Below are 26114 nucleotides of genomic sequence, written 5' to 3'. Positions count from 1 at the left end.
TGGTTCTACAGCCTCTGATCCAAAGAACACAGCTCACAGAACAGGCCTGTATCAGGACACAGTGACAGACTTTACTTTTCCTGATTCCTGATCAAACCTTTCACAACAGCACTGCACTCCTCAGCTTTAACTTTAACCAGGTTTAAACGACAAAGAGCGAGCAGAGAAGTGAAAGCAAGTGTTCTTGTGTTATGGCGCTCCATTTCCATTTCCGCGTCTTCCATCGCACCTCGGCTGCGTTACTGTCACAGAGATATGATGTAATCATGAGGTGAGCAGTTTTTCTGTATTTTATCCCGCTTTTTTAATTAAGTCACCGGTTCAATCTTACTTTCACACAGATTTACAGACAAAAATACAAAATACGACATGAACTATATCGTTTACGTCCGGTCCAAATGTTCCGCGTTTATTACCTGAACCGAAAATTCACCTCGAGGTCACAGAAAGTTTCTCACAGTTAAAGTCTGACGGCGGGTCTGAGCCCGCTTCTCTGTGCTGTCTGTGATAAATGTTACCTGGATGAAGCCGCTGTCACGCAGGATCAGAGCTGCAGGATTGAAGTTTCTACGGTTCGGGTTCATGTGACGTCAGAGGACACGCCCACCCGCAGGAGAAAAAAGAGAAGTGCGTCACTGCGCGCTCAGATGTGTGCTTACTCTGTCCGTGTAAAAACTCTCCATCAGATGACTTCTCTCTGATGGAGAACAGATGTTCAGGAAAACTGTCACGCGTGTTCATACTTTAGCATTTACTGAATAGAAAGCGTTTTTTTTTTTAGGTGACACACCTGATGTGTCCGTGTCTGTCTGAGTTCCTTCCATCTCCTCAAGCACAACAGCCACCAACAAGAGGAAGAGGGAGGAAGACGTGCGGAGGTGTGAGCAGCACAGCAGGCTGCAGGAAAAGAGGATGGAGGAAAAGATGTAGCAGGATGCAGCGGCTCTCAGATCTAAATCATCTGTGACACTTCCAGGTGTTGATGATGAGCAAAACAAAAAAGACACAAGTGAAAGTTTACAAAAGAAATGCAGTGAAGTGAGGAGAACCACGAGCTTAAAGAAACCGTTAGATCAGGAACATTTGATGAATCTGCATTTGAAAAGGATGAAGATGAAGTCGAGGCAGTGATAGGAGTGCCCACATCATTACAAGTAGTTTTTAACATGTTTGGTGTCTTTTCTGCAAACTGGAACAAACCTGATTCCTTTAAAAAAAAACTGCTTGTGAGACTGAAATGAATCTTCTTCATCCCTGATTGTTTTTTGTTTAAGATCTCAGTTCCAGGAGCACCACTGAAGACTTGTGTCAGTGCCCATCATACACAGCAAAATCTCCAGTGTTAAATTAACACTGGAATATTTCTAACATTTTGAGTTATTTTCCAGTGTTAGAAAATCAGCACTGCTCAGTGTTAGTCTTTGTTAATCTTCAAAACTGACTAGGTTACTTTTAAACATATAACACTGTCAAAAGTGTTAATTTAACACTCAACAGTGTTGTATTTAACACTCAGAGGTGTGGACCCATATAGACACTCTCTAGTGTTAATTTAACACTGGAGATTTTGCTGTGTAGATGTGAAAGGAAAGCAAGAACACAAACATACTTGAAACACAAACATCGCTATACAATGAAACACGAAACTGGCAAGAAGATCCGACAAACACTGAACAAAGTGGATTTTTGGACTCTCTCAGCACAGGAGGTGTAACATTAACAGAATCATTTAGGTTGCATAATCCTGAACTGAGGATCCCAGCTTCCTCCAAAGAGAGGACATAACTGTGGAGCTGAGGCCCACAAAAGGACCTGTATCACTCAGAGTACATGTTGGGAGCTACTGGAGAAGAAAGGAATGAATATACAAGTGAAGATGTGTGAAGCAGAGCACCCTAAAGGTCTTACACCTCTTGATAAATTTAATTGGAAAAATTTACAAGATGATTTTGAGAATGGTCTCCTGTGAGAGCCGCTGTGATGCAAAAAGACAGGAGGCTGAGCTGGAGGTGGCAGAGGACGGGAAGATTTTCACTGGGAATGATCAGGATGGACAGGATTAGAGAGGACTGCATCACAGGGACAGCTCAGGTTCAGCAGTTTGGAGACAAAGCTGCACGTGTGCAGAGGAGGGATAGAGGATAGACTGGGAAAGGATGTGAAGGCAGAGCTGCCAGGAGGAAAAGAGGAAGACCTCAGAGAAAATTCATGGATGTAGTGAAGAAGAATTCAATTCAATTCAATTCAATTCAATTTTATTTATATAGCGCCAAATCACAACATAAGTCGCCTCAAGGCGCTTCATAGATACAGAGAAAAAAACCCAACAATCATATGACCCCCTATGAGCAAGCACTTTGGCAACAGTGGGAAGGAAAAACTCCCTTTTAACAGGAAGAAACCTCCGGCAGAACCAGGCTCAGGGAGGGGCGGCCATCTGCTGCGACCGGTTGGGGTGAGAGAAGGAAGACAGGATAAAAGACATGCTGTGGAAGAGAGACAGAGGTTAATAACAGATATGATTTAATGCAGAGAGGTCTGTTAATACATAGTGAGTGAGAAAGGTGACTGGAAAGGAAAAACTCAATGCATCATGGGAATCCCCCGGCAGCCTATGTCTATTGCAGCATAACTAAGGGAGGATTCAGGGTCACCTGGTCCAGCCCTAACTATATGCTTTAGCAAAAAGGAAAGTTTTAAGCCTAATCTTAAAAGTAGAGATAGTGTCTGTCTCCCGAATCCAAACTGGAAGCTGGTTCCATAGAAGAGGGGCCTGAAAACTGAAGGCTCTCCCTCCCATTCTACTTTTAAATACTCTAGGAACAACAAGTAGGCCTGCAGAGCAAGAGCGAAGTGCTCTAATAGGGTGATATGGTACTACAAGGTCATTGAGATAAGATGGGGCCTGATTATTTAAGACCTTGTATGTGAGGAGCAGGATTTTGAATTCAATTCTGGATTTAACAGGAAGCCAATGAAGGGAAGCCAAAACAGGAGAAATATGCTCTCTCTTTCTAGTCCCTGTCAGTACTCTTGCTGCAGCGTTTTGGATTAGCTGAAGGCTTTTCAGTGAGTTTTTTGGACATCCTGATAATAATGAATTACAGTAGTCCAGCCTGGAAGTAATAAATGCATGAACTAGTTTTTCAGCGTCACTCTGAGACAGGATATTTCTAATTTTAGAGATGTTGCGCAAATGGAAGAACGCAGTCTTACATATTTGTTTAATATGTGCATTGAAGGACATGTCCTGGTCAAAAATGACTCCAAGGTTCCTCACAGCGTTACTGGAGGCCAAGGTAATGCCATCCAGAGTAAGAATCTGCTTAGATACCATATTTCTAGGCTTTTCAGGGCCGAGTACAATAACCTCAGTTTTATCTGAATTAAGAAGCAGAAAGTTAGCGGCCATCCAGGTCTTTATGTCTTTAAGACATTCCTGCAGTTTAACTAATTGGTGTGTGTTATCTGGCTTCATGGACAGATAGAGCTGGGTGTCATCTGCATAGCAGTGAAAATGTATGCTATGTCTTCTAATGATACTGCCTAAGGGAAGCATGTATAATGTAAACAGAATTGGTCCTAGCACTGAACCCTGTGGAACTCCATAATTAACCTCAGTGTGTGAAGAGGACTCTCCATTTACATGCACAAACTGGAGTCTATTAGATAGATATGATACAAACCACTGCAGTGCAGTACCTGTAATACCTACAGCATGTTCTAATCGCTCTAATAGGATATTATGGTCGACAGTATCGAATGCTGCACTGAGGTCTAGCAGGACAAGCACAGAGATGAGTCCACTGTCAGAGGCCATAAGAAGATCATTTGTAACCTTCACTAAAGCTGTTTCTGTGCTGTGATGAGCTCTGAAACCTGACTGAAACTCTTCAAATAAACCTCTGCAGATGATCTGTTAGCTGTTTGACAACTACTCTTTCAAGGATTTTTGATATGAAAGGAAGGTTGGAGATTGGCCTATAATTAGCTAAGACTGCTGGGTCTAGAGATGGCTTTTTGAGTAAAGGTTTAACTACAGCTAGCTTGAAGGCCTGTGGTACATAGCCGATCATTAGAGATAGGTTGATCATATTTAAGATCGAAGAATTAATTAATGGCAGGACTTCTTTGAGCAGTTTTGTAGGAATGGGGTCTAAAAGACACGTTGATGGCTTGGAGGAAGTAATTATTGAAGTTAACTCAGAAAGATCAATTGGAGAAAAAGAGTCTAACTTAACATCAATGGTACTAAGAGTAGCTGTAGATAATATTACATCTGTGGGATGATTACTGGTCATTTTTTCTCTAATGATAAAAATTTTATTTGTGAAGAAGTTCATGAAGTCATTACTAGTTAACGTTAAAGGGATTGTTGGCTCAAAAGAGCTCTGACTTTTTGTCAGCCTGGCTACAGTGCTGAAGAGAAACCTGGGGTTGTTCTTATTTACTTCAATCAGTGATGAATAGTAAGATGTTCTGGCTTTGCGGAGGGCTTTCTTATAAAGCAGCAAACTATTTCTCCAGGCTAAATGATGATCCTCTAAATTTGTGACACGCCATTTCCTCTCCAGATTACGAGTCATCTGCTTTAGGGTACGTGTTTGAGAATTATACCACGGAGTCAGGTACTTCTGATTAGAGACCTTAGTTTTCACAGGAGCTACAGTATCCAGAGTCGTACGTAGCGAGGAGGTGAAATTATTAACAAGATAATCGACTTCTGTTGGGGTAGCGTTCAGATAGCTGCTCTGCTCTGTGTTGGTACAGGGCATTGAAGATGATAACAGTGGGTGGATTATATTCTTAAACTTAGTTACAGCGCTTTCAGAAAGACATCTACTTTGATAAAGTCTACTCTCCACCGCTGTGTAATCAATAATTGTAAATGTAAATGTTATCAGGAAATGATCAGACAGGAGAGGGTTTTCAGGAAACACTGTTAAATGTTCAGTTTCTATGCCATATGTTAGAACAAGATCTAGAGTGTGATTAAAGTGGTGGGTGGGTTCTTTTACATTTTGAGAGAAGCCAATTGAGTCTAATAACAGATTAAATGCCATGTTGAGGCTGTCATTTTTAGCATCTACATGGATGTTAAAATCACCCACAATAATTATTTTATCTGAGCTGAGAACTAAATCAGATAAAAAGTCTGAGAAATCAGACAGAAACTCTGTGTAAGGCCCAGGTGGACGATAGATGATAACAAGTAAGACTGGTTTCTGAGTTTTACAGCTGGGGTGGACGAGGCTAAGCATCAGACTTTCAAATGAATTAAAAGTCTGTCTTGGTCTTTCATTAATTAATAGGCTGGTGTGAAAAATTGCTGCCACACCGCCCCCCCGGCCTGTGCTTCGAGGTTTCTGGTAGTTAGAATGACTCGGGGGTGTTGATTCATTTAAACTAACATAATCATCCTGCTGCAACCAGGTTTCTGTAAGGCAGAGTAAATCAATTTGTTGATCAATTATTAAGTCATGTACTAACAGAGACTTGGAGGAGAGAGACCTAATATTTAATAATCCACATTTCACTGTTTTACTCTTTGGTTCAGATGTGGATACTGTATTGTTCTTTCTTTGTAATTGTTTATGTTTAAGTTGTTTGTTGATGGTTTTTAGTTTGGTTTTTGTCTGTTTGGAAGCTGACACAGTCTCTATGGAGATGGGTTTTTGGGGGGGTAGCAGGAGGAGAGAAGCTGCAGAGAGGTGTGTAAGACTGCAACTCTGCTTCCTGGTCCCAACTCTGGATAGTCATATTTTGGGGGGTTTAATAAATTTGTCCATATTTCTAGAAATGAGAGCTGCTCCATCCAAAGTGGGATGGATGCCGTCTCTCCTAACAAGACCAGGTTTCCTCCAGAAGGTTTGCCAATTATCTATGAAGCCCACATCGTTTCTGGGACACCACTCAGACAGCCAGCAATTTAAAGAGAACATGCGGCTAAACATGTCACTCCTGGTCTGATTGGGGAGGGGACCAGAGAAAACTACAGAGTCCGACATTGTTTTGGCAAAGTTGCACACCGATTCAATATTGATTTTAGTGACCTCCGATTGGCGTAACCGGGTGTCATTACTGCCGACGTGAATTATGATCTTACTGAATTTACGTTTACCCTTAGCCAGCAGTTTTAAATTTCCTTCAATGTCGCCTGCTCTGGCCCCTGGAAGACAATTGACTATGGTTGCCGGTGTCTCTAGCTTCACATGTCTGAGAACAGAATCACCAATTACCAGTTTGACCCCCGGCGGGTGTGTCGCCGAGTGGGGAAAAACGGTTAGACACATGAACGGGTTGGTGGTGTACCTGGGGCTTCTGTTTAGGACTATGCTTCCTCCTCACCGTGACCCAGCCGCCCTCTTTCCCCAGCTGCTTGGGGTCTGCCGGGGAACAGCTAGCGGGGCCTACGCTATCTTCGGCTGCACCAGCTACAGGGGCCTGGCTAGCTATGGGTGAATGAAGGGTGCGAAGCCGAGTCTCCAATTCAGTAATCCTGGCCTCCAGCGCTGCAAATATGCTACATTTGTTACAGATATCATTACTGCTAAAGGAGGCCGAGGAGTAACTAAACATCTGACACAATGAGCAAGAAAGTGCAGGAGGGACAGGTGAAGTAGCCATGGTGCTAACGAGTCGGCTACGAGCTAAGCTAGGCTAGCGAAACAGTACAGAGACAGTGAGTGAATACTTTGGCTATAAATTGGGTAGTGAGTACACAGAAAGTGTGCTTCGGATGAAGCACGTGAAGATTATACTATGAAAGAAGAATGTATTTAAAAGTTGTTAATTAAATTGCTAAGCAAATAAGCTACTCAGAAACACCACTGTGTTTGAGCAGGAACAGGAAGTGATACTCTACCGCAGAGCGAGCGAACACCAAGTGACAGCGCCACCACCACCACCACAACAGAGCAGACAGAAGAACAGAGTGTTGGTGTGACAGAGGAGGAGAGAGAGGAAGATGACCTGCTGTGGCGAGCTTTAAAGGGAAAGAAGAAGAAGAAGGTCGTAGATACAGCATATCAACAGCTGTTTACTTGGCTGAAAAGTGTAAATATAAAAATACTGGCAGCAGCCTCGGTACCCCTCAGCCTCCTGGTAGATACACCAATCGCATCAATTTCAAAGTCCTACATTTTGCCTTGTTCTCCACTTTTCACAGTGTGACCCACACATCTCACTGCTTCATACCTGCCCAGAGACTGCAGGTGGTCTTTTCCCTTTATGTGGTCAGCCTGGCTGTCCATAAAAGAAATACACAATAAGCATGAAACCCGACTAATGGACAGTGATCAGTCTCTTCAAAACAGACAAGCATCCATCCTAGAAACAATTTACATCCTTGCATGTAAATTATTGCACTAACCGTGTGTGTTGGACTTTATTGTGCATGAAGATTCATCACTGCTTCTTTCTTCATGTGTTTTACTAAAGTGACCATAGGTGTGAGTAGTTGTCTGTGTTGGCCCTGTGACAGGAAGCGACCTGTCCAGGTGTACCCTCCTCTCACTCTGTAACACATGGGATAGCCTCCAGCAACCCTGAATTGGATTAGTGTCGGGTTATGCATTTGTAAAATAGTTTGACGTGTGTTGAAATAGTTTGTAATTATGTGTGCATTGGATGTCTAAAGTTACGACGTGTTTGTGTTCTTTTATAGAACAAACCCAGTAATCCAGAGTTGCTGAAAAATTACTAAATATCATCATGTTGATAATTCTTCCTGCTGTCAGTATTCTGTGTTCAAAGGTCATCTTATTAAAGATAAAACACAACATGTCTGATAAAAGTGAAAGAAGAGAAAACAGGAAGTGAGGGTGTTGAGTCCATCGGTTAAACCAGTTTACAGTTCATTCATCATGAATATCATTCAGCTCGAGCTTCTTCTCCTCACAGCTGATCTCTCTCCCTTCTTCTTGTTGTTCTTTATGGGACTCTACACAGAAACGTACTGAGGTATATACTGAAGTTAGCTGCAGCTTTCTGTCAGTGAAACAGTCAGATATTATATATTCATAATTATATGAACAATAAAATGTTGATAACTTGTCACCTTTCAAGTTTTATTCTCTTTAGTTTGGTTTCAGGATTTCATTCATTACAACATTAAAATGTCATTAAAAAGTCTGCGCTTTAATTTTGGCGAGTGAAATTTTGTGATTTTGTTTTTATCTTTTGCTCTAATGAGCTCTAAGCTTGCCAGCTGATAGCTTGGCACTTCACTGGCGCATCCAAAAATCCAACATGGCAGGAGCCATGCGTTCTGAAACGCCTCTGAGTTCAGAAACCCATTGCTCAAGGTGGCTGTGTCCATCCTTTATATACAGTCTATGAGCAGTGCACACAAAGCTCCAAGTTTAAATGTCACTCACAGAGAAACCAACAGATTTGCAGTGTAAAAGTCTTCTTAGTGCTTAGTTCGTACAAACACACAAATACCAGTTTATTTACCTGTATTACACTTATAAATGAATGATTATGTGCCTCGTCTTCTGAGGTCTGGAATGGCATCTTCATGTAAACAGAAACATTTACCAAAGGTTTTCTTACAGTGAGTCAAATCATACACGTCTGAAAAACAGACAAAAACCACCAAGTTTCCAGTAGAAACAAGTTTCTGCAGCCTGCGAGCCAAAAGACTGACACACTATTTTTAATCTGGCTGTTTCTGTAGGTGTGATATATCAGTAGTAATCCTACAATCGGTAATATTGAGATTAATATGTCAACAATATGAGTACTAAATGCAGCTGTTTTAATCTTTTCCACTGCCTGTGTTGGAGCTGAGCTCATGATCACACACAGCGTAACTTTGCAAGTAGATCCCAACAAGTACGTTTAAAAAGGATTTATGGCTCTGATGGTGGGAGAGTCAGAGAACATACAGTATGTGAGCTTCATGTCTGAGTCACATTCCTACATATCGTGATCATTTTAACAGCATCAGCTGGTCACACTGTAACATAACTGACTCATTAGTCTACGGTTTCTGTAATAAGGGCCTTTGATGGTTGCACACTGATGGATATTCTCTGACCCTCTGGCACATCCTAGTGTAAACTATACTCCATTTGTTTCTGTTTCATAGACCTGACTCTAATAATGAACATTGTTATTTGGGGTTTATTCCAGTTATATTCCAACACTGTTAAGCCTCAGTTAGCTGTTTTATTTAGACCTGTTTGGGTGTAGCTGTGTTGTTTACCATATGGTATTAGTGTGTGCTAGCAGTAAAATCCTGAAAGCAACAACATCTGCCCACAACGCTTTCCACAGTGTTTCTTCAGCTGATCACGATCATCCACAAACTATTTTTCTCTGCTAAACAGTTTGTGAATATTTTCTGTCCTTTATTTTCATTTCATTACTTTCATTCTGAAAAACATATCCTCAGTTTACATTAACTTTGTTTTTATTGTGTAAACACAAATGGAACACAGTATTCAGTCAGTATTTATCAATGCAGAAAAAAGCCCAAACTACATTTTCCCGCCTCATTCAACGGAGCAGGTGAAAACCGTACAAACAGGATAATAAAATGTAATTAATGTTAAATCTCCATGCGAATCATAACTTCAAATCCTCTTTAATTCTAAAATATCAAAAGAATTCATATAAAACAAGCATTAATAAAAATGATACAACATAAAAATTTACAGTTTGGTGAAAAGGAAAAACACCCTAACCAGGGGAGAAGTGTCGCAGTCTGGCGAGGGCAGACTGTATGAATTGAAAAAAGGACCCAAAACGCAGACTCCAAGGAACAGGGAACAAAACTTGAAATGTTAACAAAAGGCGAGCCGTTTAATATGGCTGGTAGAAACGGTACAAACAAAGGGCAAGGCAAACTGAAGCAAAATTAACACAAACATAAACTGGGAAATCTAAACAAACAATAAGACAACCCTAGACAAGCAACTTAGAAGTATGGCATGGACAACAGACGACCTGACAATCACACACCGAAAACAGAGGACTTAAATACACAGGAGGTGATTAGGGGAAGTGGGAACACATGGAGGAACAGCTGACTGACATGAGCCTAATGACAGGACAAGGGAAGTGAAACTAAATACAATGAACAAAGAACACACGACTCCTTCAAAATAAAACAGGAAACATGAGACAGACATGATAATACAAACTTGATAACATAAGACACGCAGCATGAAACATAAAGGGTGAGGGGAAACTTAAATACAGGGGAAGAAAACACAAGGAGTCTAATAACCAAATGAACTTAGATAACCTAATGAACAAAATAAACTTAAAACGCTGGGTCAAAAGACCCAGGATCATGACAAGAAGACTATTAACTGATGTTCAGTACATCTGTAAAATGACAATCAGAAACTATTCCACAACTCAAAAGTATAAAAGAATACTGTCAATGGAAAATTGTACTTAGTAGTCAGTATAATCTTTTAATGATATAAGTTTGCATAGGGTAGAATACTGCATGTAATCACTTGTGTGTAGAAGTATATAGTTGGTGGCATATTGAAAGAATGTCTCATGGAGGTCAGTGACATTCTAGGGTGTTCTGGCTTCACCCCACATCCTGGGAGCATGGGAGAGGGCGTAGCTTGTCTTATTGTTTTACGGTAGAATTAAGGTAGCTATATCTGTCTTAGTTAGTCCAGTTTAGTTTAGTTTTAGTCCACTTGAAGCTGGTTCCAGAAGTGCTTCAGTCCCCACAGACTCCCAAAATGTCCCCAATAATACATAAATGTGACGAGTGATACTTGGCACGGTCACGTTAAAGGATAAAGGACATGAATGTCTCTCTTGATGTCTGCAGTTTTGCTCATGAGACAAAGCAGGGCTGTTTCTTGTCTGTAGTCAGAAGTTTTTCTTTCAGCGCATTAATTTCTGTTTCGTGTTTTTTCTGCATTTCTTCCAGTTCCTTCCTGGTATTGTCGTCATCTTGGGTCCCGAGTTTCTGTTTTAGTTCATTCATTTCTTTTTCCTGTTTCTTCTGCAGCTCATCAAGTTGTTCTTTCTCATTTTTTTCATTTTCTTTCAGAAGTTTTTGTTTGAATTCTTCCAGCTTTTGCTCGTGTTCTTCTTTTAGTTTACCCAATTTTTCCTTTTTATTTTGTTGCTGCTTTGTTAAAAGAGTTTGCTTCAAATCACAAATTTCTTTTACATGTTGGTTGGACAGCTCTTCCCTTTCTGTCTCCCAGTCGTCTTTGTTTTGGGTCAAAGGCTGTTTCCTGAATCCTTTCATTTTTTCTTTTTGTTTCTTCTTTAGTTTGCCAACTTCTTCCTTCTCTTCTTCCCTGTTCTCCTGTAAAAGATCTTTATTAAGCTTCTCTTCCTCTTTTCTGTGTGATTCCTGCATACTTTTTATTTTTTTCTTGTTTTCCTGCTTTTGACTCAGGAGCATCAGGACTAAATCAGCTATTTCTGATTTATGTTTACCCTGCAGAACATCTATTTCCTGCTTCAGACTATTTTCTTTGTGGTCTGACAGATCCTTTAATCTTTCATATTCCTCCTTTTTTTCCAGCAGGTCTTTCTGATGTTGCTCCTTTAGATCCGTCACCTCCTCCATGAGTTTTTCTATCACAGCTTCATTTTTTTCTCTGAATTCATTCAACTCTTCAGCTGTTCTTCTGGCCTCTTCTTTAGACTTCTCCATGTCTTCCTGTATGTTTTCAATTTCTTTCTTATAGTTTTCCTCCAACTCTTTTAGTTTCTCTTCTTGTTCTATTTTGATTTCATCCTCTTTTTCTTTTTCACGTTCATATTTTTCTTTTTCTTGGTTGTATTCTTCTTGGAGCTCCCTGAGTTTCTGCTCTTTCTGTTCATCATCTTGCTTTTGTTTTTCCTTCAGTTGATCCTGCTCTCTTATATTTTCTTTGTACTGTTCAAGATCGCTGTTAATCATTTCCTTTGATTCTGACTCTGATCGTAGTTTTTCCTCCAGTTCTTGAATTTTTTGTTCCCATCCTCGTCTTTTAAGTTCTTCTGTTTCTCTCTCTTTCTTTCTAGTTTCTCGTTCTTTCTTTCTCTCTTCAGACTGAATGTGGATGCTTTCCCGTAACTGTCTGAGTTGCTCATCTCTCTGTTCATTTTCTTTTCTTTGCTCTTCCATTTGTCTTTTCATTGATTTCATTTCTTCCTGGTGTTTTCTTTCGAGTTCCTCCTTCTGTCTCTTCATCTCTTCTTCCTTCTCTTTCAGCAGCTTCTCCATTTGTTTCTTTATTGCTGCTTCAGCTTCTTGCAGCAATTCATTGGTGAAGCAGTTTCCTCCATTTTTGTTAAGCATGGTGTCAATCTTTTTTATCAGCTCACTGACTTGTGTATGGTTTTTTTTATCATAGTTTGTGAACACATGGTATCTCGATTCACAGTCAGCGATCAGACTTTTAAAGGAATCATCACATGCATCTTTAATGTAGTATTCAATAGACTGTTCATGATGTTCGAGTGTATCTCCTCCTGTGAAAAGAATGATGGTGAACGTCTCTGAATTCTTCCCAAAGACTTTCTTGATCAGTTTCAGAGTCTCTTTCTCCTCTGGCGTTAATCGGCCAATCTGCAGCACCAACAGGAAGACATGTGGTCCTGGAGCCAGAAGACTGATGCACTTACTCATCTCCTCACAGACCTCTTCATGTGACAAAGTCGAGTCAAAGAGTCCAGGAGTGTCGAGCACGACAACAGGACGACCGTCCACGTTACCCTGTGCTTTCTTACACTTTTTGGTGATTGATGTCTGGCTTGCGCCAGTTTTGAACTCTTTTCTTCCTAGAATGGTGTTTCCTGAGGAGCTCTTTCCACTGCCAGTCTTTCCAATCAGCACAATCCTGAGACAGTCTGAGCTCTGCTTCTCTTCCTCCACTGTAAGTTAAGAATACATAGTTATTGAAAGGTAATCCTAACTAACTGAAATAATCTTTCAGTACCATCTAATTTTGAGTTAGATGTACAAAAACATTTAATACCAGGACATCAAATACTGCCACTGACTGAACATTATTGTTATCCGTTACAAAAAACCCCAACTAAAAGACAAAAACTGTGATACATGACTTAGTGATGAAAGGGAACAAAGTCAAAACAGTCAGCCAAGCGTACACTGTATCCCTTAGGAACAAGTTTTGTTTTTCTCAATCGCTTATTCTTTTAGCTCACAGGTCATGTTTGGTATTAAAGACCATGTAAAATAATTTCAAAAGGTTGTGGTTTAGATTACCATCCATCCCTTCACACAATTACAATAAAAAAATGAAAGCTGCAAGCAGCGTTATGAGCACCCCGGCGTGTCGAGCCACGCCCAACACCTAAAACCAGCACGTCCGATCTGATGTCACATTGATGGAATTCATGCATTTAACCACCAGCTAACATTTCATCTCATTGAACCATGATTATAGTCGTCCCACTAGGTGGCGCTCTAACTATTACCGACAAATGGCATACCAAACATTTCCGAGCTCGAGTCTCATCACGCCTGCGACCTTTGGGAGAGATTGGACATTGTGTTTTTGAGTGACAGCAGATTACTGCTTTTTGGCGAGTGATTGAAACCCCAAGTACCGCCATGACCACCCCGTTTCCCTGAATGTAAAAAGCTTCGCAATTTAACATCACAAAGGTCTTTAGATTCCACAAACTGCAGATCGGTCCAATCTGATGAAATCCCTTGGAGGAGTTCGTCAAAGTATGAGGCCTGAAAAGAGGGGAAAATGTCGCCAAAATTACACATTAATTTTAAAATGGCTGACTTCCTGTTGGATTTGGGATATTGCTCCAAGAGACTTTTTTGTACATCTTGATATCTTCCATAAGCTTACGAGGTTTCAGACTCATAGATAAAACACGCGCTGTGGAGCCATTTTGCGCTATTCAAGGAAAGTGATCACATAACAACAAAGCCTTCATCACATTGGAGGTGTGCGCCAAATTTCAAGACTTTTTAAACTTTCCAAGCCCCTCAAAAGCCACTTCATTTTTCATGGTGAACCGCGTTACCACCAGGGTGCGCCGTTCAGTTTAAAGTCACAATTTTCTCACTGAAGGATCAAGAGGGACTCATGGTGATATTCACCGCTTTTGAGGTGTCCACGATGAACCTGTGAAAATCAGTACAACAAAGTGAAAGACATGACATTTCCTGTTGCCACTAGGTGGCGCTGTGCATATTCCTGACAATGGGCACATCAATCTGTTCAGGGCGGGTCTGACATCATGCCTGTAAAGTCTGGTACTAATCAGACTGGATTTCATTGAGTTATACTAATTTGTTTCTTCATGGCGAGATATCAAAGTTCGCCATGCTGCTGGGGTCACACCCTTTCGCGAAAACTCAGTTTTCACTGTAACCCAAGACCAACTCCTTAAGGCTTTCCTGGAGAAATTTGAGGCTGCAGATGTCACCCATCACAATACTGTACCCCAAAGTGTAAAACATGACATTTCCTGTTCCCACTAAGTGGCGCTGTCCCCGATAACAAATATGGCAGTTGAAATATGTTCAGGGGTGGAGCCTTATCATATATGTGCTCTTTGGTCCAGATTGGACAATGTATGATAGAATGAGAGGCAACAAGATTTTCATGGTGAGTCATCAAAATTCGCCATGGCGTCACCCCCTCACCGTATCACGAAAACTCAAAAGCTCCGCAATTTAACATGGCCCAGGTGTGTAGTTGACACTGACCAAAGATGAAGCTTATACGACCAAATCCCAAGGAGGAGTTCGAAAAAGTTCGAGGCATGGAAATGGCAAAATTAGAGCCAAAATGTCACCTTCTCTTCCAAATTGCGGACTTCCTGTTGGGTTTGCGTCAATGGGCCAACAGACTTTTTTTGTTTGTTTGTCTCGGCATGGTACACATGTGTGCCAGATTTCATACATGTAGCTCAAACGATGTGTTTGTAGGGCTGCATTTAACAACACATAGGTGGCGCTCTAGAGCCATTTCCTAGTGCTCATATGTAAAACCATTAAAATACAAAATTTTTCACCAGACCTGGCATGTGTGCAAAATTTCATGAGTTTTTGAGCATGTTTAGGCCCTCAAAAAGGCCCTTCTTTTGCCTGAATAATAATAATAAGAAGAAACGGAGCAGATACAATAGGGCCTTTGCACTGTCAGTGCCCGGGCCCTAAAAATTAATAAAAAATGTAAAACTATGCTTACCAGTTACATTAAATGTGACAACAAACTGTCCTACACAAGTATCCATATGTAAGGAATTGGGAAACACACCGATTGCAATTATAATGGTGGGTTTTAATGTAAGGACCTGGTGATATAGAGCTTTGCTGATTCCGATCAGCTGACGGTCCCTGGCCAGTCTATCAGTCTAAGACAGACCTCTCTCACTATTGTCATAACCTCTCTAAACAATAACCGCTATGTAATTTTGACAATATATTTCTTCTGTCACCAGCTTCAAGAGGGAGACGTCTAATCAAATGAGAATTAGCCCCCACAAAAAATAAAAGCCAAAATCCACCACAAGATTAGGAAAATGTTTACAACAACTTCAGTGCCAAGATCTCATAAATACACCTTTATGCTTCCCGAAGAATTCAGAGGACAAGTAGCAAAGAGGAAAAACTTCAGCATTAATTTCAGACTGTTGCTGCTCATCAATCTGTGAAGTGTTATTAGGCCCTTTCCGAATAATGTGATCTACCTCATATTCAAGACTGTTTTCAAGAACACAGTAGTATGTATCAGATTTTCAAAGATGCATCTAAACTAGAGATGGACCGATACCGATACGTAATATCGGATCGGTCCATCTCTAATCTAAACAAACCAAAAATTTATGGAACAATCTAGTGTGGACAGATGTGACCAAAGCAGAGATGTATGGACATAATGCACAAAAATCCTTTTGGAGAAAACCAAACCAAGCATATCAGCACAAACAGCTTATACAAAATGTGAGATCTGTCTGAGAGCTAAAACTTGGACCAAACTGAGTCATCAACAGGACGATGATTCCAAGCACAGCCAGACATCTACCACAGAATGGCTGAAAAAGAAAATGAAATGAAAGTGTTGCAATAGTCCTGCCAAAGTCCAGACCTCAGCCTGGAGTTTGCAATAAGGCCAAAATTCTCTGGCCTGATGAAACAAACATTGAACTATTTGGCCTGCATGTATCGAGAACAGTGCGATTCAAAGAGACTGGAGATGCCCTGGCTCACCTCTCATTACATCTGAGAGAGGGTATAAAAGGCCTTGACATCCAGTCTTTCATGTTTAAAATTATAATGCTAAATATAGTTTGTTTGTACTTTTGCAAATATCAAAAAATATTTATTCTTAATCAAAAATACAACCAAGTATAAGTCTAATTAATATGATGAAGGAGAACTGGAGGTTGAGTAAGAATAATGTCTGTTCTAATGTCTGGATTTTATGTGTGTAGACAGGATCTTCAACCTTGGCATATTTATAAGTTTTATAAAACCTATGAAAAATATATTAAAAAAAATACTTACAAAGGCCTATGTCATGTAGATTCAAGTTTTTCAGTTCTGCCTGGAGTGTGGTGATTTTATCCACATAGACACGTGTTAACATGGTGAGTGTATAGCTTGATTCATCTTTGCCAGCTGTCATCTTTTCCAGTGTTTCCAGCAGCTTTGATATCTGCCCTTTGTCTTTGACATTGAGAATGACAGATCTTCCTCCAAATCTCTCACAGAGCTCCTGGATGTCTTTGTTTTTCTTTACAAAGTTAAGAACAGCTGGATCTGTACGATCTGACTTGACAGTGAACAGAATCATGGTGAAGTCATTGACTCGAGAGCTGAATGTGTCCTGGATGGTCTCTAACTCTCCCTTGTCTTCATCAGTGAGGGGAGCCACAGGCAGGACCAGGATGAAGGCATGGACACCCTCAGGATCACAGAGGGAGATACACCTGAGTGATTCCTCCATCACTGCCTCCTGAGGTTTTCCATACAAGGCAGGCAGCTCCACCAGGGAAACCCAACGTCCACACACCTCTCCCTGATGTTTAACACGCTCTGATGAGTTGGAGGCTGAATGAAGCTCAGTCTGACCTAAAATGGCCTTGGCTGCTGAAGTCTTCTCTGCTCCTCTCCTCCCAAACAGAACCAGGTTTAAAGAAGGCTTGTTGTGCCCAGGAATGATTTTCTCAATCTCAACCATTAGCGTTTTACGTGTAGTGTCATTTATTCCACACATTCTGTCCCCACATTCCTTAACAAGCTTATTTACACTGTTACTGATCTTCTTTTCTGTCAGGATGACCATCGAGTATTTAAAGGCATCATGACCAAACAAGCTCAGGATGAAGTTCAGTCTTTCTCTCTTCTTCTCATTGAAGTCAGAATCCACTAGCAGCAGAAGAACATTTGGTCCAGGTGAGCAAAGTCTGATGCACCTCTCCACCTGTGTTCTTACTACATCTTCAGTTTGACTGAACATGTCTGGAGTTTTCACGACTGTTACAGAGTTTCCTCTCCACTCCCCACAGGAGGCCACACATTGTTTTGTTGTTTGGAATCTTTTCAAATAAGAATCTTGAGTTTTTAGAATCAAATTAAACAGTTTTCCCTTTTTGTCCTCATTTCTCCCCAAAAGTACAATCCTGAAGGAAGATGCTGAAATAAAAAAGAGAAAAAACAAAGTCACAGTTCAGAGTTGGTTTTGACTTGCTAAAATTCCAACTATGACAATGCTGGTAGTTTGACATAAATCAAGAGTCCTTTCTAAAGGCTATGAATCTCAAACAGAACGCAAAGCATTTGATTAGTTAAGTGAATTTTTTTCTTTGTGAGAGATGGTCTGGTTAGACCACTATCGTTTGTGGAAACAACATTAATATGACAATGCCAGCGTTTTAGCTCAGTTCCATGTTTTTGTAAAATACAGTGGAACTGGCCTCAAGGTTCAAATGAACTATAAAGTGACTAACAACTGACTGCCAGCTAAATGGATGTTTTCTGGGGCAGCATTTTAGAGTGGCTGTAATAAAACTTTGCTTTTTCTATATTGAACCTCACTGAGCAGCTATAGTGTGATTATTAAATCACATTTTATTATGACTTACACCATTTGTTGTTGTTACAAAAAACTGCCAGCCTGTAAGGAAGACATTCTTAGGTTTACTGAAGTCATTTATACTGGCTGTTCGAATGGTGAAGAAAGAAAATGCTAACCACCACTAATGACAACCAATCAGCTGCCTCTCAGATGCAAACATGGTGGGAGTTGGTAAAATATTTGTAATGCATGATTGTTATACAACAAAAGCAATTTATGAAGAATACTACTAAATGAAAAAAGTACCTTTTACAGGATCCTGGTTGACAGTGACCATTTCTCCTTGTTTCAGGCTTGGTCGGTAACTGGGCAAACCAGATGTAGTGGCTGTGGAAACATTACAGCTCACGTGATCTCCATCACTCTGCTGTACAATTTTTCCCATGGCTTTTACCAGTTGACGTTGTTCAAGGTTCTGCCAAAACAAGCTGTCTTTACATTTCTTGATCATATCTGTTACCGGTGGATGCTGCAGATAGTTTTCAGTGGAACCAGAGCTCTGACCACCAGGCGATGATATCACTATCAATGAGTGATCAAATGATAGATCGCTGAAGTTTTCCAGGACTGATTGTAGCTTCTTCTGGTTTTCCCCAGTGAAGGTTTCAGGCTGTATAACCAACAAGAAGACGTGAGGTCCTGGTTCAGAGAGACTCTTACATTTGTCTATAATCTCTGTCAGTTGGTCATCAGACATGTTTGGATCCAGCAGATCAGGAGCATTGATGAGAGCTATGGTTTTGTCTTCCACAGGTCCGGTCACTCTCAGACAGGTATTCCATTCTTTCTCAGCATTGAACACGGTCTCTCCGATGAGAACATTTCCCACTGAACTCCTCTCAGACCAGCTGTTGCCCAGCAAAACAACCCTCAGCTCAGACACTGAGAAGAAAATTCAGATATGTAAAGAATCACATTATTATTAAAAATATTCAAAAACCTATCAAACTATATCCACATTATATGTCCATTATGGTGTCATACAAATCTGATCTCGCAGTTTGTTGCAACATTTGTTTATGTTTTTTTAATTGATTTTTCATTTAAGAAAATCTGATAAAAAATGATCAATGCATAAAAATGCTTCATACAAGACAATGTAAACCCTGATACCTGAACAATGACTGGAATCACGGTAAATACTTTGAGTAGTTGTTGGTGATCCAGAAAACAAACAAAATAAAGGACCTGTTATTGTCATTCTGTGCGTTTGGGATTTAATTTGTAAAGAGATTAAAACAGGTACACCCTGATCAGAAATCCTGCAGATGGTACGCAAAGTTGATAAGTTATGTTTCTTCATTAATCTGAGTTAATAAAGAAACTCTATTGTGCAGTCGGCAGTGACAATAAAAAAACATTTATAATGAATTTTTACAACTAAAGAAGAACAATCAAATGAACACTGTACATGCAAACCTAATTAAGCACAGTAGTACTCTGATCTTGTTTAGTTTGACTTACTATCAGGTCGCAGTAATTCACGGCTTCTGCTGCGCTTCAGAGGTTGACCTGTAAGTATACATAAATGTCACTCTTATGCATTCTTTTGGAGGTCAACTTCCTTTCCCATATGGCACTGGAATATTTTTAAAACAACTTAAGGTTCATACACCTTTTTCAGGGTCAAATTGAAGCACTTTTTAAATACTTTCAAGGTCCATTTTCAAGCTTTTCCAGCACAATACCAAAAAAAATATGCATGTTTCACTTTGCATCACCTCAGTAAGACAATGTGAAAATGTTAAAACATAGAAAAACACACCACACAAAAATACTGCAAAAGGAAAAGGTTGCCTTATATGCATATAGTGTTTAAACTCAAAAAGCACATTTCACTTAAACATTAAGATGAGCAAATGTGGAAAAAATCAACTTGTTAGAGATATTCATCTCCTCTTGAAAAAATACAAAAAATACAACACCACTTCTCATCAGATATTGATGCTTCTTTCCTATTTGACACAAAAAATAGGAAACTGATTTTTGTTTCTTTAAAGTTAATTCTCAATAAAAGTAACTGTAAGATGTTTACTTGCTGTCCAGTAGCGGTTTTTGATAGGGGCGTTGCCCGGGGTGGGGGGCGGCAACACGGGCATCGGCAAAAAAATAAATAAAAAATTGCTCGTACTCATGCTGCCCCGACATCAGCCAGCGCATATTGGGAATGTCACAGGCACCGATCGGTTTTCTATCGCCCATTTGCTGGGAGTAAGGGCGCCCTCCGTTTGCGAGGTGCGCCTGCTGCTAGTTGCACAGGGAGGAGAGGGCGGGAATTCTCTGGTCGGCTGGAGCTCGCAAAATAAAACAAAATAAAAACAAACCAACAAACACGAAAACAGCAGACATTATAATACAGACTTTTAATCTGCACCGATGTTTTTTCGAAATTCTATAAGCGAAAAGTGAGCGCGAGAGCCCTCGGTGCGCGTGCTCGCTGCTGAAGTCAAAGTAAACTTTATTGTCATCTCCGCTACAGACAGTCCAGCATATAGAGACTAGACGACGAGGCTCCAGTTACAGCAGTGCAAGTAAACAAACAATAAATATAAGAAGAGTAAGAAAATAAATATACACTTTAGGACTCGGGGTAAAGGATCAATAACAATATAAAATTTACAGTTTGATGATTTAAAGTCTCACACACAAGCCGTCGAAAGGGGGCCGGCTGCTTCCAAGTGGAGCACATTTCATTCATAATGTTGTAAATACAAGCCCATTATCTACTCATGATTGGAATCCTGGGTTGTGTGAAATCCCAGAAATAAACCTTAGACAAAGTGAATCTGTGAACTAAGGTGTAGGTCTGTTAGATCATGTTGTGGTGACCCTTGAGTTGGGGGATTTGTGTTCATACTGGAGTGCAAAATTAAAACCAATGGAAGATGGACAAGAAAAGTTCAAAGTCATCAGGGCGCCAAACAGGCTAGGACTGCCACTGTTGCTGTCTATATTATTGTTGAAGTCCTAAATTATGACCTTTAAAATGTTTGTGCTAATAACATCATGTGCAGTAAGACAGACATGGAGAACAGACTTTAAGAATGCACAAGCATCTACCTAATATCTATTTATTTAATGTATCATGTGATATTATTGTGTACAATTATAATTTATTGTTCATCTCTGTTAAATAAACAGGCAGCCTTAAAGTATGAAATATTCATATATGAAATTTGTCTATTAGAGTCTCAGGGGCTGATAGAGCCCCACAGGCCTCAATGTGAGCTTGAAGCCATTATAATGTTTAAGTTGTTTAATGTGTAGGTGCTCACGATAAACAGATTTTGAATGAAAGTCAGGGAACTTTGGTAGCACAAAAAAGGGACTATTCTTTGTGCCCATATGGATCGGTCCGTTACGTTACCATCATTTCCCCCCTAAGGTGTCATAAAAGCACCAAGTTAATGAAAAAGCTGCAGCAATGCACATAAATATAAACAGTATTCTATTTACTTACTACTGACAACTTCACTTTTACCCTTTAATCAGAAAACCTTAAGTTGGCTAGTTATGTATCGGGCTAATGTTTATAACTTTCACTTGAGGGAAATAACTCACATTATCATGCCATAACTAACTGCTGTACTAGCGCTGCCATGCAGTGGTGCAAGGCAGCCCAGGAGGAGAAATTTTGCTTTCAGACTTTGCGACTCATTTTATTTTTCTATCTGATGTGCTGCAATCAGATAGTTATTTGTGGTGAATGAAATACAGTTACAACTTCAAGCAGTTTGAAGAACCACATCTAAAATTCAAGCACTTTTCAAACCTTGAAAAGACAATATTAAAATCCAAGCATTTTCAAGGAGTTTAAGCACCCGTACGAACTCATTAATTCATGTATGTAAAATGTTTAAAACACCCCGAAACATTTATATTAGCTCTGAATGAATAAAATGTAAAAGTTAAAAATCTTTATCAATTAACACCATGCAATTTCCTGAGAATAAAATCACACCAAAATTAAGTTATAAACTGAAATCACAAGCTAATCAAACCCTTTTTTATAAGGTGATATATATTTATAAGGCTTGCAGATGTGCCGAGAATTTCAATCTGGTACCTAGACGCTGTCACTCTACTGCTGGCTTGCAAAATTCAACATTTTGGATCAAATTATCATCAGTATGTGCAGAGGAGGTCAGGAAACAAGTTCAGCAGGGAGTCTTCAGCCATTTGTAAAACACAGTGGAGGCTCTATTATGATTTGAGGCTGTATTTCATCCAGTGGTGTTGGGGATCTTGTCAGAATTTATTGAAATTATAAATATACCATCAGATTTTGATCTATCATACGATATCAACTGGAAAACTGACAATTAATGGCTTCATTTTTCAGCGTTACTGAAGCAGTGTGGGATCATCTTGACAGAAAACAGAACAAAAGAAAGAAAAACCCAAAGAAGAGCTTTGAATGTCTGTCAGGAAGCCTGGAGAAATATTCCTGAAGATTACTTAAAGACATTACAGAAAGCTGCTTCAGAAGTTTCAGGCTCATTAGATTTATACAAACTTGCTTTCTGCCTTACATACTTAAATAAAAATCTATAATTGCACAATTGAAAAATTGCTGCACTTATTTCCAATTTTCTTAGCAAAATATAAAGAAACTAGTAGATGCTTAAGACTTTTGTACAGCAGTATATTTTTATGTGACCTACAGGAATGCTGGATGAAATTAAGTTTTACTCAAATCCAGCACCTTTATATTTTTGCAAAAGTCTATCAATATCCACTGCAATGGACACATGTGATTAATGATACTGCCAGGTTCTTGATACCAGCTGATTATTCCTCCTACTGCCAGCTTAGTCGCATTTGTTGGAGTGTGGTGCAGTAGGCTCAGGTGAATTGCGAATTCCACCCTGTATGTGTTTTTTTCTTCTAGCACTTTGAGCCATAACCAAACAGCTAAATGTACACTGTCACCACCCGCTGGCTGGAGTAAGCATGGAAATGTTATCTCATTTAATCTTAGGTATAACTTAGGTATAAAGTTGAAGAATTGGTTACAGCTGCATAATTCAGTGGAAGTGTTCATGCATGAGGAAATGTGCTATAATGGATGCAGAACTGCACTTACCAGCTTCATAAGTTGCCGAAATGGACTCTGCTGGAAACATCATTGAGTGGTTCAGCTGGTGGGAAGAGAAAAACTATTTAGCTCTTTAAAAGCCATAGTTGAATATAATGAATGAGTGTTAAAGCTCCGCAAGTAAACACTTACTTCTTTGGATGTTCCCGAGGTCTCAGATCTGAAGGATTTCTAAAAAAGCGTAGTCATCTTTACACCAACTTTACAGCACAAGAAGAAGAACAGCAGATATACGTTTTAGATGTGAGTTAGAGTTAATAAACTAAATGAAAAATGTTCCATTCAGTTTTATTTATACAGTGCCTTATCACAGCAGTGGCCTCAAGGCACTATACTGTAACATAAAGGCCTTCATTAATATAGAGAAAAACCCAGTGATCATATGACTCACTATGAGCAAGCAGTAGGTGGCAGTGGGAATGAAAAACTCAGGAGGTGGTGGTGGTGGTGGTGGGGGGGGGTGTCTTAGAGAACTTTGTCAGAAGATAGTTTAAAACTGGCTGTGGGACAGATGTTAATTTTACCTTTCTGAAACAAAGTATTAGACTGCATCGAGCAAGGAGAAGCTGAAATGACTAAAACTAGGCTAAGAACTGTCTAACACATTAATAAAACCTGCAGAAGAATCAGTTGATCAAGTCTGGGTTTATTAACGTTATGTCCCCAAAAATGAGGTCAAATGAATATACTCTACCTCATTATTACAAGATATTAAGGAACAGTTAATGTAACTCTGGATGAAAATGAATGTTGTGACGTTGTATTAACTCATCTATATGATCCCATGATGAATGTATGCCATCAAAGCTAAAAGCAGTCCAAAGAAATAAAGTCTGTGACTAGTTTTGTTTTTTATAGGTTTTTTTGTTTTTTGCTTATGTAAAAATACATATGCTTAATATACATGTACGTTTTTACAAAATAAAAATAAAAAACTGTTACAGACAAACCTCAACACTATCAAAAGTCTGTGTAGATTAAATGAGAAAACATTTCCATGCTTATATGTGGGGGAAATGTAACTATAATTATCACAACATATTTCAATGTGTCTCACAGTTGTGACACAGGTGAGTCTGTTATGCTGAATGTAAAGAAATAGTTAGAAATAGTTATTAAACAGTCAGATATAATCCCAAAGAGTTGCAGAAATCAAAATATTATCGTAGCCATGATTCCTTGCAGGCCATTTCAGTAAAAGAATATGACATGTCAAAAAAACCCAAACATTTTAAATGATCTGTCAAACTACAACTTATGCATTGTTTCCTGCAGCAAAAACTAACAAACAAAACAAAACAAAAACTTTGCTAAAAAAGGAGTTTGGAAATAAAAGGAAGGAAATAAGTTATTTAATGAATGTGTGTATAACGGTGAGAAACGTAAATAACATTTTACAATCGTACGTTCTTAGTGCATTCGACTATAAAAGCGAAAGTGAAAGCACTTTAGTATCGACTTGAATCAGATTCAGATTTTTGTCCATTTTAACTGTCTGAAAATGTAAAACTATCTTTTCCCATGTTTCTTTAGTTTGCGGATAGTTTATTTATTTCCGCACGACTACATACCCTAACAAGGTTAAAGCTGTTTTCACCTGAGCAGTGTCAGTGTGTCTTTCCTGTAATTTTATAGAAGAAGTAAAATAAATCGATTAATTAAAGAAAAAAAAACGCAACCTGCTCATTTCCATGCTCTGTTTGAAGCTGTAGTTCGGGCGCGTGTATCCAAAAAGACAACACAATGCTCCAGAAGTGTCTCGATGCTCGGTTCGGCTGGATAGAGTCACGTGATCAATGATGCCAGAAGGCATAACGGGACACAAACCTACAAAACAAAACAGGAAACTCACAGACTGTTCTACAACACAAACTCGGGAACACGAACAGAGCAGAGGGAAGACACAGGAAGGGATCATAAGACACGAGAACCCAACCTAAAGAATTAATACAAAATCAGAATGAACTAGAAAATAATAACAATAACAATAAACTCAAAGCGCTGGGTCACAGACACAGGATCATGACAAAAGCATTGAGACCACCGTGTTCATAATCATTCATCATTACACTGCCTCTGATGTAATGTGTCCTGTTTTTCCAGAGGAAGTTGAAGAGCATACGGTAGTGATGGCCAAATGAAGCTTTCTGAAGCTTGTATAGAAAAACGGTTCATTACTCGAAGCTTTTCAACACAGTCCTCTCTGGTGACATCTGGTGGCCAAAAATATGAAGAGCAGCTTGAATCCACAAAATAAAACCAACTGCTTCATCATGACTGCCCACAGAGTGGAGTTCTGTCTGATATTGGGCCGCCGTTGTGTTGCTTTGAACGTGTATTTTTGGTGGTTAAAAAAATGTGGTTTATTTGTTTAATAAATAATTTTGACCAGTAAACTCTCCTTGTTCAAACATGCACCATTGTGTGGTCTTTCTTTGCTTGTGACTTCTTGATGTTAGTAAATACGATAATTGAAAAATACCACATTACATATAATATATACATATAATAATGTACAACACATTATGGAGTATGCTTCTGCTGTGAGGTCCTGCCTCCATGCACTTGTGCAAGTGCTAGACGGGTGTATTTATAAATAATATTATATTAGGGAAATTTTCCCAGACATATTTTTGACCTGGGGGCAGAATTGATTGTGAAATGGAAAGGGAAAATGCTTATGAACTTGCAAATTAAAAACATGATGCATTTAAGGTAACCCTTTTTCATTTTTATTGAAGAAGAGAATTTGTTCCACTGTGCGATGGCCGAACCTGTTCCTTTTCGTGGAGATCATTTCTCCTGCCTTAAGGAAAATCCCTTCACATGGCACAGAGGAGGCTGGAGCGCACAGAAACGGGTAGAGATGCAGGTATACAGTCTACCTGGGCCCCACAAACTATCAGCTGAAGAGAATAAATAGATTCAATTGCTGCACATTTGGCAGACTAACATTTTCAGAT

At 39.5% G+C, this 26114-nt stretch overlaps 1 protein-coding gene across 2 annotated transcripts; it reads right to left on the bottom strand.

Annotated features, from left to right (window-relative positions):
- Positions 1–9404: 9404 nt before the first annotated feature.
- On the bottom strand, positions 9405–25710 carry LOC120743246. Of its 2 annotated transcripts, none has more exons than XM_040046820.1 (7): positions 24831–25710; positions 23284–23351; positions 23140–23194; positions 19518–19565; positions 18300–18935; positions 16481–17611; positions 9405–12855 (listed from the first exon to the last, which is right to left on the bottom strand). In XM_040046820.1, the coding sequence occupies exons 3-7, from the start codon at positions 23180–23182 to the stop codon at positions 10814–10816; spliced, it is 3900 nt and encodes a 1299-aa protein (XP_039902754.1). In that variant the 5' UTR covers positions 23183–23194; positions 23284–23351; positions 24831–25710; the 3' UTR covers positions 9405–10813. The 2 variants fall into 2 exon arrangements, with proteins under 2 accessions (XP_039902754.1, XP_039902755.1); XM_040046821.1 differs by lacking the exon at positions 24831–25710 and adding an exon at positions 24723–24778.
- Between the last annotated feature and the right edge of the window lie 404 nt (positions 25711–26114).

The sequence above is a fragment of the Simochromis diagramma genome, unplaced genomic scaffold (assembly GCF_900408965.1).
Source record: "Simochromis diagramma unplaced genomic scaffold, fSimDia1.1 OVJJ01000491.1, whole genome shotgun sequence".
Taxonomy (NCBI): Eukaryota; Metazoa; Chordata; class Actinopteri; order Cichliformes; family Cichlidae; genus Simochromis; species Simochromis diagramma.
Note: the sequence above shows the minus strand (reverse complement) of the source record. Positions and strands in the feature narration are given on the sequence as shown.

What these genes read in the sequence shown, in the direction of transcription:
- LOC120743246 (XM_040046820.1), bottom strand. Translation starts at nt 23,182, where the DNA reads ATGATGTTTCCAGCAGAGTCCATTTCGGCAACTTATGAAGCTG. An exon ending in TTCGGCAACTTATGAAGCTG is followed by an intron (nt 19,566 to 23,139) that starts GTAAGTGCAGTT and finishes GTATACTTACAG; the next exon opens with GTCAACCTCTGAAGCGCAGC. An exon ending in TCTACATGACATAGGCCTTT is followed by an intron (nt 12,856 to 16,480) that starts GTAAGTATTTTT and finishes CTTAACTTACAG; the next exon opens with TGGAGGAAGAGAAGCAGAGC.